Source organism: Rhineura floridana, chromosome 11 (assembly GCF_030035675.1).
Source record: "Rhineura floridana isolate rRhiFlo1 chromosome 11, rRhiFlo1.hap2, whole genome shotgun sequence".
NCBI lineage: Eukaryota > Metazoa > Chordata > Lepidosauria > Squamata > Rhineuridae > Rhineura > Rhineura floridana.
The window spans coordinates 68,697,983-68,717,815 of NC_084490.1; the positions used below are offsets into that span (position 1 = coordinate 68,697,983).

Below are 19,833 nucleotides of genomic sequence, written 5' to 3' on the forward strand. Positions count from 1 at the left end.
AGCCTCAGGGTTTGGGAGAGAAATTCATTCAGTCTGCATTCTAATATAAACCGACCTAATTTGCCCTCCCTGAGCCAGTACACAAACCAAAATACAACTATCATTTGAAAAATTGCACTTCCCTAACTTAGTGATGTAGTTTTGCTACCAAAACCAAATACAAAAAATGCATATATATCAGGGGGAAATACATGTAAAAATGCATTATATTTTTGCATCATGCTTGCAAATGTGTGCATATTGGACAAAACTGGATACAAAAATAAGTATATTAGGAGAAATGTGTATAAAAATGCAAACAAATTTTGAGGCATTTAAAAAAAGCTGCTGCAGAAATGGGACTAACTGAAGACTGGAAAAATTAGAAACTGAAAGAAACCAAAATTGGCAGATTTCTCCATCCCTGTCTCTAACATCAGAAAAATTATTTCCCATTCAGTTTAAGCTGTTGTAGATTTGCTTGATCTTTCATCTAAGTCAGCCTTTCTCAACCAGATGTTGTTGGACCACAATTCCCATCTTTCCTGACCATTGGCAATGCTGGGTGAGGCTGATGGGAGTTGTGGTCCAACAACATCTGGTGGCCCACTAGTTGGGAAAGGCTGGCCTAAGTTGGCCTTGTTGCAAAACCTCTTACATCTCTTGCTTACCTGCCCCTCTCCTGCTGACCCTTAAATGCCAGCCATTACTTTTAGCAAGAGGCACGTATGCATCTGAACCAGCCATCTTTCTCTTTGGTCCCAGCTCCCAGCACATTACCAATGCTCCAGTTCCCCTTTTTCCACACATTGGCTGTTATGCTATCTATAGGATATTGTTTTGGACATTTTTTGTAGCTTGATATTTTACTGTTTAATGGTGACAACAGGGTTTTTCATTTTATTGCTGTAAGCATGTGGACCAATTCATCAATATGTCAAAGAAATGGGGTAGAAATAGAAATTGAAAAAAATAGTATTTATTACAATTATTTATTATAATTATATTATTGCAATTAATTATATCCCACCTTTCAGGAGATTTGAGTTTAAATTCCTGCTTAGCCATGAAGCTCACTGGGATAGTCTGATTTCTCTCAGCCTATTTTATCTCACAGGATTATTGTGAGGATAAAATGACAGAGGTAGGGAAAGATATAAAATAATAAATATTATAATAAATCTCATGATCTTTGTGGCTGCACAAATACACTCACAAGTCCTACAGTGTTTGCCACGGACATAGCCTATTGTCTAATGTTTGAAATAAGCATCCTTGCCAGAGGTAATATGTACAAAGGCATTTACATTGTGCAACAGTAGCTTACTAATTGTGCAGTGTGAAATGCTAATAAGTAAAGGTCAATTCAGTTCTAATTATGGTGAAAATCAAGTGATGCTTTTAAGACCACAGAGGACAGGCCAGCTTTATATGCAAAGTACAATGATTTATTGTTTTCCTGTGATCAAGCTATATTCTTGTATTAATGAGCCTTGCAACTCTACATGGAACAAAAGCATTTCTGTCCAAGCTTAGAAGATTATTCAGTTATTTTTAATTTCACATAAAGTGACCTGTTCCATGTAAAAATGTGTTATACAGTTACAAATCCCAAGGGACTCAGCACACTGAAAACACTGCCATATCTGGTGTGTGAAAAATACTAAGCTGACTATTGATGCACCGAGTGACTTGAACATAAAAGTAGCTTTCTTCAGATTTGGGTTTTTGTTTCTTTTTTATGCTATGTATAGGACAGATATAATTGTTAATAAAAGCTACTGTGTACTGTGTAGTTTGAAATACAATGTAGCACTGCGGAAAGTAAAACAAAAATTATCCCTATTATTTTTGGTGAATGAGAGAATTAAACTTTGGAAGCAAATTTTCTAGTACAATGTATAAAACATAAATCAAACCTCTAGCTTACATAATGCAGCATTGAGTGGTAGAAATTTGGCTGGCACCTCAGTTCTAAGCATTTGTATAGCCAGGTTTGCATGCAGCATCATTGAACCTGGTGTGCTATGCTGGTTTAATGGTGTGCTTTGTGATTTGTGAGAGCCAGTGTGGCGTAGTGGTTAGAGTGTTGGACTACAACCTGGGAGACCAGGGTTTGAATCCCCACATAGCCATGAAGCTCACTGGGTGACCTTGGGCCAGTCACTGTCTCTCAGCCTCAGAGGAAGGGAATGGTACACCACCTCTGAATACCGCTTACCATGAAAACCTTATTCATAGGGTCGCCATAAGTTGGAACCGACTTAAAGGCAGTCCATTTCCATGTTGTGATTTGCAGCAGGAAGTATATGCTTTCCTAAGCCCTGATGTGCTGGATGGGCAAATATAAATTGGTCCACTGATTTACAGATGCATACTAAACGCTACGAGCTTCTGCAGCTTTTTCCAACACTGGATTTTTGATAACATGAAACTGATCAGCCTGCTCTTTGCTTTGCTTATGTAACTGACCAGCCTGCATCATTGCTTTGCTAGTATGAAACTGACTTTACCAAAACGGTAACTCCAGAAGATGGCAGAAAACAAACACAAAATGGAACCGCCTGCCAATTTGATGGAGTGTGATCAAACTGGCATCAACAAGTAGATCCCATCCCTACCACGGATGAATTATTAATAATACAATACTGCAGTCTTGTACATGCTTACTTGGGAGTAAGCCCTACTAAACTCAATCTGACATATTTATGAATATATATGCTTAGGATTCTACTCTAAGCAATTATTATTTTGAATAACAATACTTTAATGAATTTTTCCTAAATGCTCAAATATTTTTACATATTTCCTCTGTAATATCCCTTTAAGATATAAGCAAACAGTATTGTTCCTCTCTGCAGGTCTGCCATCCTTTAGAGAATCATGGCTAAAAGAATTAATTATAGAGAACATAGTTCGCTTTGATGCATTTCAGAGCATGTGCCCAGTTACTTGCAGACTCACATGGTTCTCAGAAACTGGGGTGATGACCCACCTGTTTACAGAAATTAAGATCTGTGGAAACTGACCTACCTTCTTTGTGAAGTGTCTAACAGTCATAAATAATAAATAATAGTTTGGGCCAATCACAATATAAACACCATCTTTTTCTGTAAGGGAGCATGGTAGCCAGTCAGAAATTAACTTAGAGGATATTTCCACTCCCTAAAGACTGTGGGCTTCCATGATAAAAGAGCTAAGCAGTTCAGATTAGTTCATAGAAGCTCATAGAATATAGAGTTGGAAGGGGCCTATAAGGCCATCAAGTCCAATCCCCTGTGCAATGCAGGAATCCAAATCAAAGCATTCCCGACACATGGCTGTCCAGCTGCCTCTTGAATGCCTCCAGTGTCGGAGAGCCCACTACCTCTCTAGGTAATTGATTCCATTGTCATATGGCTCTAACAGTTAGGAAGTTTTTCTTGATGTCCAGTCGAAATCTGGCTTCCTGCAACTTGAGCCCATTATTCTGCACTCTGGTATGATCAAGAAGAGATCCCGGCCCTCCTCTATGTGACAACCTTTCATGTACTTGAAGAGTGCTATCATATCTCCCCTCAGTCTTCTCTTCTCCAGGCTAAACATGCCCAGTTCTTTCAGTCTCTCCTCATAGGTCTTGGTTTCTAGTCCCCTGATCATCCTTGCCCTCCTCTGAACCCGTTCCAGTTTGTCTGCATCCTTCTTGAAGTGCGGAGACCAGAACTGGATGCAGTATTCAAGATGAGGCCTAACCAGTGCTGAATAGAGGGGAACTAATACTTCACGCAATTCGGAAGCTGTACTTCTGTTAATGCAGCCTAATATAGCATTTGCCTTTTTTGCCACCACATCACACAGTTGGCTCATATTCAGCTTGCAATCAATGATAATTCCAAGATCCTTCTCACATGTCGTATTGCTGAGCCAACTATCCCCCATCTTATAACTGTGCATTTGGTTTCTTTTTCCTAAGTGTAGAACTTTGCATTTATCCCTGTTGAATTTCATTCTGTTGTTTTCAGCCCATTGCTCCAGCCTAATAAGGTCCCTTTGAATTTTGTTTCTATCTTCCACGGTATTAGCTATGCCCCCCAATTTTGTATCATCTGCAAATTTGATAAGCATACTCTGTACCTCCTCATCCAAGTCGTTAATAAAAATGTTGAAGAGCGCTGGGCCCTGGACCGAGCGCTGTGGTACCCCACTTGTTACTTCCGCCCAGTGTGAGAAGAAACCATTCATAAACACTCTTTGAGTACGATTCTGGAGCCAACTATGGATCCACCTGATAGTTGTTCCATCCAGCCCTCATGGGACACTTTGTCAAAAGCTTTGCTGAAGTCAAGGTCTATTATGTCCACAGCATTCCCACAGTCTACTGGGGAGGTTACCCAGTCAAAAAATGAGGTAAGATTAGTTTGCCAGGATTTGTTCTTCATAAATCCATGTTGGCTGCTAGTAATCAGTGCATTGTTTTCAAGGTGCTGACAGATTGACTGCTTTATAATCTGCTCCAGAGTTTTTCCAGGGATTGATGTTAGGCTGAGTGGTCTGTAGTTCCCCGGTTCTTCCTTTTTCCCTTTTTTGAAGATAGGGACAACATTAGCTCTCTTCCATTCATCCAGCACTTCACCAGTCCTCCATGATTTCGCAAAGATAATAGACAGCATTTCTGAGAGTTCTTCAGCCAGTTCCTTCAATACTCTAGGATGCAGTTTATCGGGCCCTGCCGATTTGAACTCGATCAAAGTGATTGGGTATTCCTTGACCATTTGGTTATTGGGGTGTCCAGCATTACAGGCTGAGGTGTCCCCAACAGTTTATACCCCTGGATGTGATTGATTGATTTATTATTATCACAGTCAATAGACCAGTCAGAGAAAGACATACAAAATCACATAAAATCCACATAAAATATTAAAACAATCATAAAACATCAGTGTACATAAGTAATTGAATTCCATTAAAATCAATATAAAATTTAATTGTCTGATAGTTGACTCATTTTTGTTTTCCTAATTTGGATGGTCGCAGCACTAAACTTGGCAACTACTAAAGATACCTCAGATAAATGGTCATCTAAAAGATAGTTTAAATAGAAAGCTTGGTCCCTACCCGGAAATGATCGTAATAAAGGGGAAATTAGTTTGCTTCTCAATTCTTGATAGTATAAACAACGAAAAAGGACATGGGCATTAGATTCTGGTTCTTTCATATCGCAAGGGCATAATCTCTCTGAATAAGGGATTTTATTATATCTGCCAATAAGAATAGCAGAGGGCAAGATATTTAATCTCATTAGAGTGAATGCTCTACGAAATTTAGGGAGATTGAGGGTCATCAAATACGACATTAATGTACAGTATTTGGGATTATGTCTTTGCTTCTTGATAAGAAGTAAATGGTTCTGAAAATCTATATCTTTAATTCGTTGTTTAACTAGGTCTCTAGCAGTTTCGTAGTTCAGTTGTGATATAAATAAAGGAGAGAGACCTAGCATTGATAGTTTATGATGAATCATTGTTTCCCAAGGGGAGTGATGGTTATCTATAAGAACATGCGAGGCCAAACTTGAAGGGTTAAAAATCCATTTTAACCAATAAAGAATTCTTAGCTTCCAGATAATTGCCTCTATGGATTGCATTCCACATTCTAATCTCAGAATGTGGTTAGGTATACAAGTAGGAACTGCTAAAATAGCTCTTAAAAAAGAGTTTTGAAGCGTTTCCAGTTTTGAGAAATTTGTGATTGTATTAACCTGGGCTCCATAAATAAGTTGAGGAATTATTTTGGCCACAAATACCTTTATAACCGGGGGAATAAGTCGACCCCCTTTGTTATGAAAAAAGGATATTAAAGATTTGGTCGTACGTCTGGCATTCAGCAAAGAGGAAGTAACATGTTGCTGTTGGGAGCCAGATGATTGTAGAATGATACCAAGGTATCTAATATTTTTAACTTGATCTATGGGTAGGTTATTCATCCTCCACCGATGTTTGGTCCTTTTGTTAGTAAAAACTACCACTTTAGTTTTGTTATGGTTAATTATTAGATCTTCTTTGAAACAAAAAGATGTTAAGGATGACATTAGTCTTTTAAGGCCAACCGGAGTCTGCGATAAAAGCACTATATCGTCAGCATATAGCAGACAGGGTCTTGGCATATTAGCTAACATTGGAGGATGAGAAGAGGTAGGTGTAACTGTGGCTATTAAGTCATTTATATATAAGTTAAATAATAAAGGTGCAAGAATACATCCCTGCTTCACACCCTTAATAATAATAATAATAATAATAATATTTAATTTGTTTGTCGCCTATCTGGCAATTCGCCACTCTAGGCGACGTACATTAAAAGAGATAAAATACAATAACAGATGTAATCACATTAATAACAATAGGTAAAATACTGGACAGTCATCAATACATATAAAAGCAATTATAATAACAACATACGATAAATGACAGAATCATGGTGATTTACCCAATGACCTCAAAGGCTTGTTGGAATAGTCACATCTTCAGGGCCTTGCGGAATACATCTAGGGAGGGGGCATGTCGAAGATCATATGGGAGGGAGTTCCAGAGAGTGGGGGCCACCACAGAAAAGGCCTTCTCCCTAGTACCCACCAACCTAGCTGTTTTGGTTGGAGGGATTGAGAGAAGGCCTTGTGTGGCTGATCTAGTTGGGCGGCATAATTGGTGGCGGTGGAGGCGCTCTTTCAGGTAAGCTGGGCCTTAAAGGTAGGGATTTGTTTCGTAAGATGGCCTTTGTTGTTACAATGTATTTGAAGGGAAGTATTTCGATATAAACCCTGTATCAAAGCTAGTAAACGGCTATCGATTCCCAGTTGTTGCAATTTCACCCAAAGTCTCGGTCTCGAGATAGAATCGAATGCCGCTTTTAGATCGACAAAAGCAGTATACAGGGCTTTACCTTTACTATTACCATATTTAGAGATGATGTGCTTCAATACCAAAACATGATCATAGGGGGAATGACCAACCTGAAAGCCTGCTTGCTCAGGGACTAGTATATCCATTTGGTTGACCCAATCTAGAAGTTTTCTGTATAGGTAAGTGGCGTATAGCTTTGATAATATATTAAGAAGACTTATAGGTCTATAATTTGCTGGATCTAGATGAGAGCCTTTTTTAAAGATAGGAATTATTATTGCAGTTCCCCAGCCCTCAGGAATAATCATAGAGGAATTAATATTGGTAAAGAGGGCAGCCAAAAATGGAGCCCACCAATTAGCATTTGATTTAAAGACCTCAGGGGGTATGTGTGACGCCCTTCCCTGGCTCTCCCTGTCAGGTTCCTACCTGCGCATGGCTACTGCCTGTCACTAGGCACCACCAGGGACTCCACCAGTCTGGACTGTCCTTTTTTATTGTTTCTCTCCCCGCTCTAGCACAGATCTCAACAGATCCCCCTGCTAGGCAACCACCAGTCACGTCCTAATACTAGTATTCCCAGAGACTCTGAATATTGGTATTGTTATTCTCTTCACCGCTGCCACCATTTGTTACAGTTTCTCTTCAGCCTTGGTCATTACCTTACCCTCCCTTCTGGTCTGTGAAACCCCAGCCAAGGATCAGGCCTTTGGTATTTATTTATTTATTTAATTTATATACCGCCCTAAGCCCAAGGGCTCTCTGGTCGGTGTACATAGAATAAAGCAATCAGGAATATATAAATACAATTAAACAATAGAATCAAACCAACAAAGGTAAACAAAAATAATCAAACAGTAGCAAAATACAACAATACATATAATAATACACATTAAAATGCCTGGGAATATAAAAAGGTTTTCACCTGGCGCCGAAAAGATAGCAGCGTCGGCGCCAGGCGCACCTCATCGAGGAGACCATTCCATAGTTCGGGAGCCACAACCGAAAAGGCCCTATTTCTAGTCACCACTCTCCGAGCTTCTCGATGGGATGGTACTCGGAGGAGGGCCTTAGATGTTGAGCGCAGTGTATGGGTAGTTTCATATTGGGAGAGGCGCTCCACCAGGTATTGCGGTCCCATGCCGTGTAAGGCTTTATAGGTCAAAACCAGCACTTTGAATTTAGCCCGGAAACAGATAGGAAGCCAGTGCAGACGAGCCAGAACGGGTGTAATATGAGTGGACCTTCTTGTCCGCATCAACAATCTGGCCGCTGCATTCTGGACTAACTGTAGTTTCCGAACTGTCTTCAAGGGCAGCCCAACGTAGAGCGCATTGCAGTAGTCCAGTCTAGAAGTTACCAGAGCATGAACGACTGAGGCGAGGTCGTCACTGTCCAGATAGGGACGTAGCTGTGCTACCAATCTGAGATGGTAGAATGCATTCCTTGCCACTGAGGCTACCTGAGCCTCAAGAGACAAGGAAGAGTCGATAAGAACTCCCAAGCTACGAACCTGTTCTTTCAAGGGGAGTGTAACCCCGTCCAGAACAGGGTGAACATCCACCATCTGGGCAGAGGAGGCACTCACCAACAGCGTCTCAGTCTTGTCTGGATTAAGCTTCAGTCTGTTAGCTCCCATCCAATCCATTATCGCGGCCAGGCAACGGTTTAGTACGTTAACAGCCTCACCTGAGGAAGATGAAAAGGAGAAATAGAGTTGCATGTCATCAGCGTACTGGTGACAACGCACTCCAAAACTCCTGATGACCGCACCCAGCAGCTTCATATAGATGTTGAAAAGCATGGGGGACAGTACCGATCCCTGTGGGACTCCACAATGGAGAGTCCAGGGTATCGAGCAGTGTTCCCCAAGCACTACCTTCTGTTGACGACCCACCAAGTAGGAGCGGAGCCACTGCCAAGCATTACCCCCAACTCCCAACTCCGTGAGCCTTCCCAGAAGGATACCATGGTCGATGGTATCAAAAGCAGCTGAGAGATCAAGGAGAATCAACAGGGTCACACTCCCCCTGTCCCTCTCCCGACAAAGGTCATCATACAGGGCGAAATTAAGTATTTATTAAAGATAACAAAGCTAACAAGATTAACAAGATTTCTTCTTAAGGCACATAAGCATATGGTTTTACTCAATACTAATCCGAACTCCACCCCCCTCCTTCTCCACTCTCTCCTGGCAAACAACTCTCTAAACCCCACCAAGCAACCCACTCAGTTCACCTCATCCACCACCACCACCTCCCAGATTCCACTGTCTCTCTTCCTTTTATACGTTCAGCCATTTTTAACACTCAGCCAATCATCTAGCATTCTACTGCCCATTCACTCCCCCTCCTCTTTCACTCCACTTACCATGTATCTTCTAAACAACCAACACTTACCATATATACATTAATATAGGAACATCACAGTATGTTATCAGGACCTGGGGCTTTGTTTGGTTTAAGGGAAGCTATAAGATCTAAAATTTCCTCTGTTGTAACCGCTGACCATATTGGAAATTCTGAAGGTAGGTCCAGCTGAGCCTCTATATTAGCCATACTAGTGTTTCATAATATTTTTCCCATATAGAGGGAGCAATAGCACAATCTAATTTAAAGATTGGTTGCAGCCAAAGTTATTATATGCCAGAATAACGTAGGGTTCTTTAATTTGGAAGCCTGGATTAAATTTTGCCATGCTTCTCTTAAGGCAAGATTCTTTTTGGTTTTTATTATCAGCTTAAAGCTTTTCCTAGCTTTCCTAAATTTCTCTAAATAATCATGGGTACCATGCGTTTTATATGCTTGATGTAAAGCTTTAAGTTGTTTCTTAGTTTCAAGACACTCTCAATCGAACCAAATTTTGTTTCTACGACCACCTCTACATGGGGGTAAAGTTGAAAACGATCTAAGTGGTTTTTGTATAGTATTCAACAATTGGTAGAGATGATGATAAGACGGAATTTCCCTATAAGCTGAAAGAAATTGATTTTTAATAGATATCAGTTCTGAGGAGTTTAATCTAGCAGTAATTTCCAGCTGAAGTTTAGGAATCCATTTTATTCTGGCTGGACGTATTTCCAATTCTGAAGCTTCAAAAGTACATTGATCTAAAAATGGTAAATCAATTCTACTATAAATTGAAATAGTCAACGGAAAGTGATCGCTTTCGAGTCTAGGTATTATTTTACAAAGTTCTATCAGGTTAAAAATTTCCTGGGATACAAAGATCATATCAATGGTAGATGCGCCATTATTCGTTATAAAAGTTAGTTCACCCTCTGAATCTCCATTTATACGCCCATTCAAAAGTATCAAATTTAATTTTGTTGTCAAGTGCAGTAAATATAATCCAGCCTGGTTTATGCCCTTGTCCTTAGATTGTCTCAAAGGGATGTTAATTGGACCGTCCAGTTCAGGTGGTTCAATAAGGAACTTAGTATACAATGCCTTATCTGAAGTGCCCATTCTGGCGTTAAAATCACCAGCTAAAATTATCATAGCTTCTGAAAAGGAGTCTATCAGATTTAACAAATGAGATTCCAAGTTTAAAAGATGGTTTCTAATCATTTTTTTATCTTTACAAGGGGGAATGTAAACATTGACAATTAGATAGGAAAATTGTGAAAATTTTACTAGTATAGGAAGTGCTAATCCCAAAAGAGGGTTCAAAGCAATCACTTCTACTTTTAACCTGGTGGTAACTAAAGTACAAACTCCTCCTTTGGGCCTTCCCCCCTTGATACTTGGCAGGGCTTCTAGAGAAAAAGGTGTAAATCCATCTAGATGAATTTCGTTTAGTGCCCAAGATTTCTGAATTAGTATAATATCATATTTCGATATAAAATCTTTAACTGTTGGAATTTGGATTTTACTAAACCAACCCGCAATATTCCACGACACCAATTTCAGTGTCGAATTAGGACCAGTTGTTCTTGGTCACTTTACAGGAGAATGAAGATGATTAAAGTTGGTGGACGCAGTTGGAAGGAGTATATCCACCATGTCCTTCCCCTGAGATTGAGTATCTGAATTTTTTAAAATGTCTAAATCTTCTCTGAGGTGGTTTAGATGATCTGAATTGGTATATCCATCCTTTGTAATCCTGTGGGATTTATTTGATATTTGAGTTTTTAGAGTCAATAGCAAAAACTCAAGATTTGTTATTATCTCTTTTTTTGAAATATCTGGCAGTGATGTATAAGAGTCAATTAATAACAACTCCTCTGGAGTAAGATTATTGATAGTAGGATATGGTGCTTTTCGTAGTTCTTCCTGAGGTGGAGAAGTTACATAGGATCTAACCAAAGAGGGAGCGTATTTATCTTTAGCTTGTGACTCAGGTGAATCAATAGCATCAGCTTTATTTTCCATTGAAGGTCCAGATCTAATAGAATTAGTCAGCAGTAGAGGTTGTGGATAAGCAGTATTTATAAATACTCTAGAAATTATTAAGTCCTGTTGTAATAAACTGTCTTTTGTTATAAAGACGTTTTGTTATAATGTCATCTCGTAGCGTTATCATGGCTCTGGCAGATGTGTAGTTGTAATAAATATATTCTATAGAAGAAATCTGATCTAGATGTAATATACCAGGGCATATAATTTCTAAGATATCACATAGATGTTGTTTACGCAAATGTTGATTTAGCCAACCTGAGGGTTTTGGATAATTTGATATGGCTAGCATATTTCTTTTCAGGATTAGGTTCCATTTCTTAGATTTTAGGTTATGTAGTACCTCTGAATTCTCAGTACTTTGTGTCTTCAAAGGTAGGACTTGGACATTTCCTGGGGTGGAAGATGACTGTAGAGGTATGTTGTCTATTTTGTCAAAATGAATGAGTTTTACTGGACTTTTTTGTAGTGGTAAAAGGGTTTCTAAATTTGTTCCATCAGGATTGATGTTGGTTTTATTATTGTTTTTGTTTTTCTTCTTGTTTTTCTGTTTTTTCTTCTTCCTCTTTTGGTTCTTAGTTTTGGAATTCGGTGGATCCAAAATTTTAAAGAGTTTGTTAAAGTTCAAGGTATTGGATCGTTGTAATTTTGATGTCTTCTGATTTTTTGATTTCTTCTTTTGTTCCTGCTTATAAGATTTTTCTTGCATATTTCAGTCAGGCCAGTGAGATGAACTGCATCTTACAGAGCAATCCATCTGCTGGGAAGCCAGCAGAGGGGCAGCGGGGCTGGTGGAAAGCTCCATGGAATTCTCCTTCTGCTCAAGAGCTGCCAGCCTGGCTGAATGTGGGCTCCGTTGGGAGTTGCACACATGAGCAGGCGGGAAAGTGCCAGCTCCAGCAAACAGGCTCCCCAGGGAGTGACTGTAGGCCTCAATGGAGAACAAATAAAAATATTTTATTGTGCTGGCCTTTTGGCCAGAGGAGTTTGCAGGGGGATCAGGACCTGGACTTGCAGGAGGGGTCTAGATGCGGGCAGGATCTCATGTAAGTCTCCCCTCATGTAAGTCCCCCCATGGCTCTGCCCCTGCCATGGCTCCAGAACAACCTATTTTCAGGGCTTCTGCCAGCCCCTCCATCTGCTGGGCTAGCTGGCACTAGTGGACCTCTGGTGGACCCCCATCTCCACCAGTGGGACCAGGGAAGCCTGGCATAGCTGGCGCTCCACAGCACCCCAGACCGGCAGAAAGATGAGTTGGATTGGGCCCTTAATCTGCCCATTAGATTAAATAACTGGCAAGATTTAGTCTCATGACTGGGAATATAAAGCACAATATTCTATACACATTTTAGGCTGCAATCCTGGGATTCCCATTGAAAATAGTGGGATTTTCTTCTGGGGGGGGAACAAGCATAGGAATCCTCATTTTAATCTTGATTTTAATAATGATTTCATGTCAATATGCTTTTTTTTACATACTCCTGAGCTCGTTATTTACCTATAGACTGCTTTGTGAGACCTGTGCAATCCATTAATTAATTGGGTTTTGTGGTATTAATGTGACAATCCTTAAACTAACTCTTCAGAAGAAGAAAATATATTGCTTTTGTATGTTGTGTAATACCAGTGCTATATTTATTACAGACAGCAAGAAATCATTTTAGTTGCAAATGTAGAAACGGTCTTCCTTCCATCCCTACCAGTTTGTCAAACTAGAGAAAATGTTGACGCTAGGAATCCAGATACATACTGTCATGTCTGTAGAATGATCAGAGATGCAGATTGCTGGGTGAATCTAATAAATCTCTCTATAAGTAGATTAGGAATTTGAGGCCAGACAATTCTCTGTGCAGCTGCTTTATCTCTATGTACCTAGAGTAAACTATGGCATAGAATCAAGAAGGGCTGAAATGTTTAGCAATGTTAATCAGTTAGATTAATCTATTTAAAACCTTTTCATAAATTAAAAAGGGGCTGCCAGTTAATTGGGCTGCATATTTAAATATACTCTTTATAAATTGAAAATGTGCAGATGGTAGGTGCCATCTTAGAAGAGGCCATCTTAGAAGATAAAATGCCTCTTCTAGCATGGTGTCTGAAATAATATGTATCATTTAAAAACACAGTGTGCTCTTTTCTCAAGATTCATATTTCATTTATTTTCTTTAATCAAATGAGAGTCCAAATTTTTGCCAGATTTAAGTCACCAGTAAAGAAATTTACTTTGGTATCTGAGAGGTCCAGGTAACACAGAACTAATTTGCTTGTGACTTTTATCAATAATTCTAATGCATATTTTATGTGAAACATTTAGAGGTACAGTGCATTGTGATTTAAGGGGTATACAAATTCTGTTAGATAAAAAAATAAATAATAATGATTTATCACTCACTTTTTTTCTCAGGAGATACCAATGAAATCCATGCATTTTTCAGTTCATGTGTGCTAGAAATGAACTCTGTTTAAACTGGGTTTCAGATGCTTGATTGTGATGTGATGGGAACGAACGTATTGTATTCAATAATAGGTCAGACAAATATCCAATAGGTTAGACAAAGACTGTCACTATCATGAAGCGGGGTAAAGCAACAACCACCTGAGATGGCAGATGATCTCACATGACAGGGCAGCAAATTGGCAGATATTTCATTGATTTTTTTATTGATCAAGGGGCCATTACTGGATTTCCCATCTCTTCCCCCCCTCCCCCCCATTCCCCCTTTGGCATGGCAGACATGCCACATCATATCACAAACACATCTTGAAACCCTCGTTAATTTCAAAAGAAGTTTGCCATGCCATATGAGAGAATGGGACTCGTGTTCACGAAAAATATCCAAAGCTCTTTGCGGAGTGATCCTGTTTGCTTTGAACTTCAGTGGCTTTCTCCCAATACTGAATGTTTTTTCCTCAAATATTCCCTTGAATATATTGTTCTTTTATTGATTTTACTCGCAGCACAGCAGAACAGTACAGCACTCGCTGTCTGCCACCCCTCTCCACTCAAATAATCCAAGCTACAAGTGTTGGAGGAAGCAAGTCAAGCCTATAACAGCCTATAATAGTGGAGGACATGAAGCCACTTTCCTTTCAAAATATCAATAATTCCTTTCAAAATATTGATTCTTTCAAAATGTCAATATTAATATTGATATTTTGGGGGAGAAAAAAAACAGACCAGTAAAAACTGGGGATAGTGGACAAAGAGCAAACTCGAATCGATACTGCCTCTTAGGTCAGTGGAATGCTTTTGAAGTGGCATTGGCCAATGGATGCAGATTAGAAAGGAGCCCAGTAGCTCTCCACCAGATTTCACGCGTCTCCAGATGTTGCAACATGGTTCTTGGCAGTTTAAACTAACAAACATAAGTATTTAAATATGCATTTTCTAAAATGTTGCCAGTTAAATGAAACATAACAGAATTATGGGTAAAAATAACAAAGTGGCATAGATCAGAGTCACCCATCCCTACCTAACAGGGTATTTAAATTTAGGGTAGCGATATAGGAGTGTAATAGTATCTGTTGGTATTTGCTTTCAAATTGACTGGAGTTTCAGAGAATACTGTTACAAATGACCCTGAAAATAATAAGAATTAGGGCTGTTGACTGATTCGTTAATTTTCAGTTGATTATTTGCTTGTCTTTTAAATTAATTAATTTAAATATATTTGCAAATTGTCCAAACCGCAGTAGCGATACCTTTTGATATCTTAAGGAAATGCAAAAGAAGTTGCATTTTACTAAATAAAAGGCACCACTTAATGTGAGCAGGACAGTCCATCATTAATAAATTATTTTTCATTCCATATTCCATACTGCAACACTCCAGATCCAAAATACCTTTTTTAAAAATAGTGTGTCCTCTAACAGGACACTGTTGACTAAAAATGCCCCTCACAAAGACACCATTGATTAAAATTACCCCACACAAATTAAAATTTCAATTAAAGTAAACCTTGAAGCCCTGACTGAAATTAAATCAATCAAAGTTGCTTATGTCTTGGAGTTATTTATCATACATCTTCTCTGACAATATACTATAAGTAGCATCTCTGTATTTGTGCTTGGGTATTAAAGAAAATGCGGCAAATAATTCATATTTCTCTGTTCCGCCTTGCATCTGAAAATGCTTTTAGAACAATTGGAGCACCTTTCAACAGCCTGGGAATAGATTTGAAATTCTTCTTGTTCCCTTTTTCTTTGACGCCATCACTTCCCTCCTTTTGGCTCATCTCATCCCTCTTCCTGACACATTCCTCATCTATCTGAATAAATAAGACTCTGATCATTCTTTATGCCATTGTGCATGAAGTCATTTTCAGAAACAGATGCTGAAAGGAGTTACTGTCCTGGAGGACAGCAACTGCCTTCTATAAGCTGCTAGGTTCATGGCACAAAGCCATGAAACGAAATGGTAAGGCTATAGGAAAATAATTAAATTATTGTTCCATTTTCAGAACCCATTTTAAAATTAAGGAGAATTCTGAGCTCCTAATACTGACATTATAGTTGAAAGAATCCTCACCATGGATCATGAGCATTTTTTTTGGCGTGTTATTAATCACGCTTGACTGGAAAGATATGTGTAACCTACAACAAGCAGTCTCTGTAGTCTTGCCAAAAGAGGCTTTTGTTCCCTGAAGAGAATTGTATTAAAGGCCAGTGTGTACTATTATTACTTGAGCAATGGCAGCTTTGAAATGGGCTTTTCAGATTTCAATATACTGAATCAACAAGCAGCAAATAAAAGAAAACAAGCATTGTGTTGTACCTCAATACTGCATGACCTCCCTCAGTCCTTACATTGTTACTGTATTCGCTGACACAAATGCCTAAAATAACTAAAGATAATAAGGTGCTTCTGACAAAACTGGAGAAAGGCCAGAAAAGATGTGGAGTGAGAGAGGGGGGAAATTTACCATCTCCCTTCCATGCAAAACAATGGACCCTATCTAACAATGATGGTCTTTTGTAAATGGTGTTTACTCATGAGCTGTAAGGATGAAGAACAACAAGGGAGGGTGCAGTTCTGGGCTTAATGAGACAAGGGGCATGCCGGCTGGGAGAGTATAAAGAGAGACATGCAAAAGGAGGTGTGTGTGTGTGTGTACAAACATGTATAATATGCAGAAAGTGCTGATGTAGCACACTGTGTGTCCTGTGAGAGATCATGACCTGTTCTCCCCCAGTTGGAGTAATATCAGTCTTTCTGGAGGAGGAGGAGAAGAAATGTTTGGGAGCATTTGCTGATAGAATCAGTGGGGGAGGGAAGAGTTAAGTGACCCCCTCCCACCCAACAGTTCTTACCTGCAAATGCATCTACCCTGAATTAGTATTAAAGGGAAACATTTGTGGAACCACTATTTCTCAGCCTCAAATAAGCATCTATAGTATGGGTAAATATGTTAATCTACACTGCAGTGTGGTTGTAAAGATTGCTGAGGTAATGTATGTGAAACAATTTGAACACTTATCAGAATCTTGATAGGAAAGGAAGGAGAAGTGCCCTGTATTGTAAAAATGGATTTATGTACAATCTAACAGGAACATATGTCTTTAGCTTTCCAACATGGATGCCATTACATAGGACTGGAAATTTAGACTATAATTCCAATAGTGTTTCAGACCATTAGACAAATTTAGTTATCCATAACTGGGCTAGCATGGTGGTGTCATATTTGTTGTCAATTCAAGCTTCTTTGAAGACTTGTCAGTGACATGTAGGACCAGACAAAAATAAACCTTGCTGAGAAAAAGCATAGAGTCAGTATTGGTGCTTTATAGAATGGTAAATGACTTTGCATTCTTAATCTATTAATGGATACTTGTTTGCTGTTATTTTTTTCTTTCCATCCCCATCAGACCTCTCAGCTTTCATTAGCATTCATTCCATTATTATTGATTAATATCATGAATATATTATTTAAGTTAAAGTTTGCAGTTTGTAATCAGAAATTAAGAGACCTCCTACTACCATTTTTAGTTTGGGCCTGTGAAAGGCTGAGCTGAACCACCTTTGGGCTTTCTAGACAAAAACAGACATCACCCAGGATTGACAGTGGGAAACAGCTACTGACTTAATTCAATGACTTTGAGGTGTCTGCTGCTATTGCTGGCGGTGACATCGGGTTAAGATCACAGTGGAGCTACATGAAGAGAAATTAAGATCTGTTTGGCTAGAGCAAAAAAAAAGGAATGGAGAAAATGTGAAGAAATTGTTGATTTTCACTGCAGCTCAACAGAACACTACATTGAGTTTGAATGTAAAATTCAGATTTTGTATCCATATACACATCCGCATGCTCATAGCATTCTTGTTTTTCCTGTACATCTAGTACAGTGTGTGGGTCTCAACTTAAAAATATGCAACTCCACATTGAATTTGTTTGTTGAAAGGCAATTTAGAAATTATGTAAATATATACAGGGGTTATTTCATGAATATTTTAGAAAACCAGGGTAAGTTTTAAGAGCTCAGTTACATAAAGGAGTATTAAAGAGCAGAACTGAAGAATACTAAGAACATGAGACTACTAACAAAAATGGTAGCCCTGTGGCCTGTCCCTATATTGACTAGTTTACCTTTCCATGCTATGTCCAACATCTACTGCATTCAAGAAGCAGCTGGACAGCCATCTGTCAGGGATGCTATAACATGAATTCCTGCACTGAGCAAGGGATTGGACTCGTTGACCATACTTTTCTATTATTCTAACATGAAGAGACTGTCATATTCCTTATTTATCCAGTAGGTCACTGAGGTCCACCGGAACAATCCTCCTTCCCTTCAAGTTCCAAGGATATCAGAGGCCTACTTCACATTAACTCAGAGCAGGGCTTTAGTGTGGCTGCCCCTGTTTTGTGGAACAGGATTCTTGTTAAGGGAAGACAGGCATCTACTATCTGCAGAAGCAATTGAAGAGTGTTTGTTCCAACAAGCTTTCCCAGCTGGCTGAATGTCTCTGCCATGAGTGTCTGCTTTGCATTTTTAAAAAAAATTATCTGCTGATGTCTTCTGTGTTGTTTTTAGCTGTTTTTATTGTATTTTGTACATTGCCTTGAGACGTGTGTGGAAGGCAAAAAATAAATAAATAACATAATTGTAGCATATGTTTTCCCACCCCCACCAATAGCAGCCAGTGATGTAGAGTGGGGTCAGGGACAAATAAAGACATTGTAATGTCAGGACACAAGAGAAATTGAAGAGAACTTAGGGAAGGGAGAAACTTGAACAGGGCTGCCATTTTTCGCAGGAATCCGTATGTTGTTTGTAATATGTAATCATGCCCAAATGGAAACCATTAACTAGTTAGTATAGTTTGATATATAATTCACTTTTCAGAAACATTGACCTCAAAATGGTAACCTTTTGTCTTTCTAGGCTAAGTGAAGGGGAGAAATCACTCTGAGAAGCAGTATTCAACAACTGCAGATATCAATCAAGAATGAACACAAAAGATCCAAAAGTGACAGAAGGGGGTCTCAATGTCACACTCACTATACGCCTTCTTATGCATGGAAAGGTAACTTGCTTTACACTGATATGGAGGGGGGTTGGAAATTGGGGCATATGTTAGTGATAATTATATTTTTTTATATTTACAGTATTAGAGACTCTACATATATATATAAATCTCCCAATAGGAGCCCAGGGTGGCAAACCAAAGTGCTAAAAACACTTATATGCACTATAATAAGTATTTAAATGCATACTCATTCTCAAAATACAAATTTAAATCCTTATTTTGATACTTTTCAACTGCTAAAAACTATCATAAATTTTAGAAACGTGTGAAATCTGTTGGATAGTTAAGATCCAATCCACACATTAGTCAAAGAATTGCAGATCAGGATCAGTTGGATTGGAATTGGCAAAGATCAAATTCCTCAAGGATCCCTGTGTTGATGACCAGTTCAGTGTTGCAGTTTTTTTGCACCTCCTGATTTGACTAACTTCCAGCTGGATTTTAATATTTGATTCAGCTCATAATATGTCCCATCTTCACCATATGGTGATTGGCAACATTCACACATCGCACTAAAACATAATTTAGCACAGTATACACAAGCAGAAACAAGCCACAGTGACCCTTGGACACTTTGCTGTCCCCTCTCCCCATTTCTTCCCATGCAGCCAGGATGAGGCATTTGGAAACCTTTGCTTCCACTTTGGATTAACTACAGGTTGCCATGCTGTGTGGACCTGGAACAGTGGCTAATATTAATCATGATTAGTTTAAACAGACAGCTCCAGTAACTATGGCTTAAAACTGGATTGTTTGAAATTAACCATTGTTAATGTTGACCAGTCTGTCACTTCAGATGACACTGCAAAATGTGATTCAGCAAAATGGAAGTAAAAGCTTCTGAACTGGCTGCACAGAAAGAGGGGAAGGGTAGAGCACATGAACCCAAAACTAGATGTGGCTCATTCCTGTTCAGGCATATCATGCTAAATCAGCAGCGGTTCAGCCTACTACTGGAGGGTGGTGGGGAGGGAATCGCTAGTACTTTATTTGGGACCCTCCCAGTTGGAGGAAAGGGGGGAATTGGATCTGGCTGATGGGCTGTAGCAAGATG

The 19,833-nt window shown here is 39.1% G+C and overlaps 1 protein-coding gene across 11 annotated transcripts in view; it reads left to right on the forward strand.

Moving 5' to 3' along the window:
- The window catches only part of LOC133367017 (poly(rC)-binding protein 3-like), a 482,686-nt gene that overhangs the window by 392,713 nt on the left and 70,140 nt on the right, over positions 1 to 19,833 (forward strand). For 10 of the 11 annotated variants that reach the window (XM_061590618.1, XM_061590617.1, XM_061590624.1 and 7 more), the window contains one exon: positions 18,635 to 18,776. In XM_061590618.1, the coding sequence (XP_061446602.1) occupies positions 18,699 to 18,776 (78 nt within the window). In that variant the 5' untranslated portion in view covers positions 18,635 to 18,698. Of the gene's footprint in view, positions 1 to 11,631; positions 11,669 to 18,634; positions 18,777 to 19,833 lie in introns of those variants that run through there. The other variant, XM_061590622.1, reaches the window with a different exon arrangement.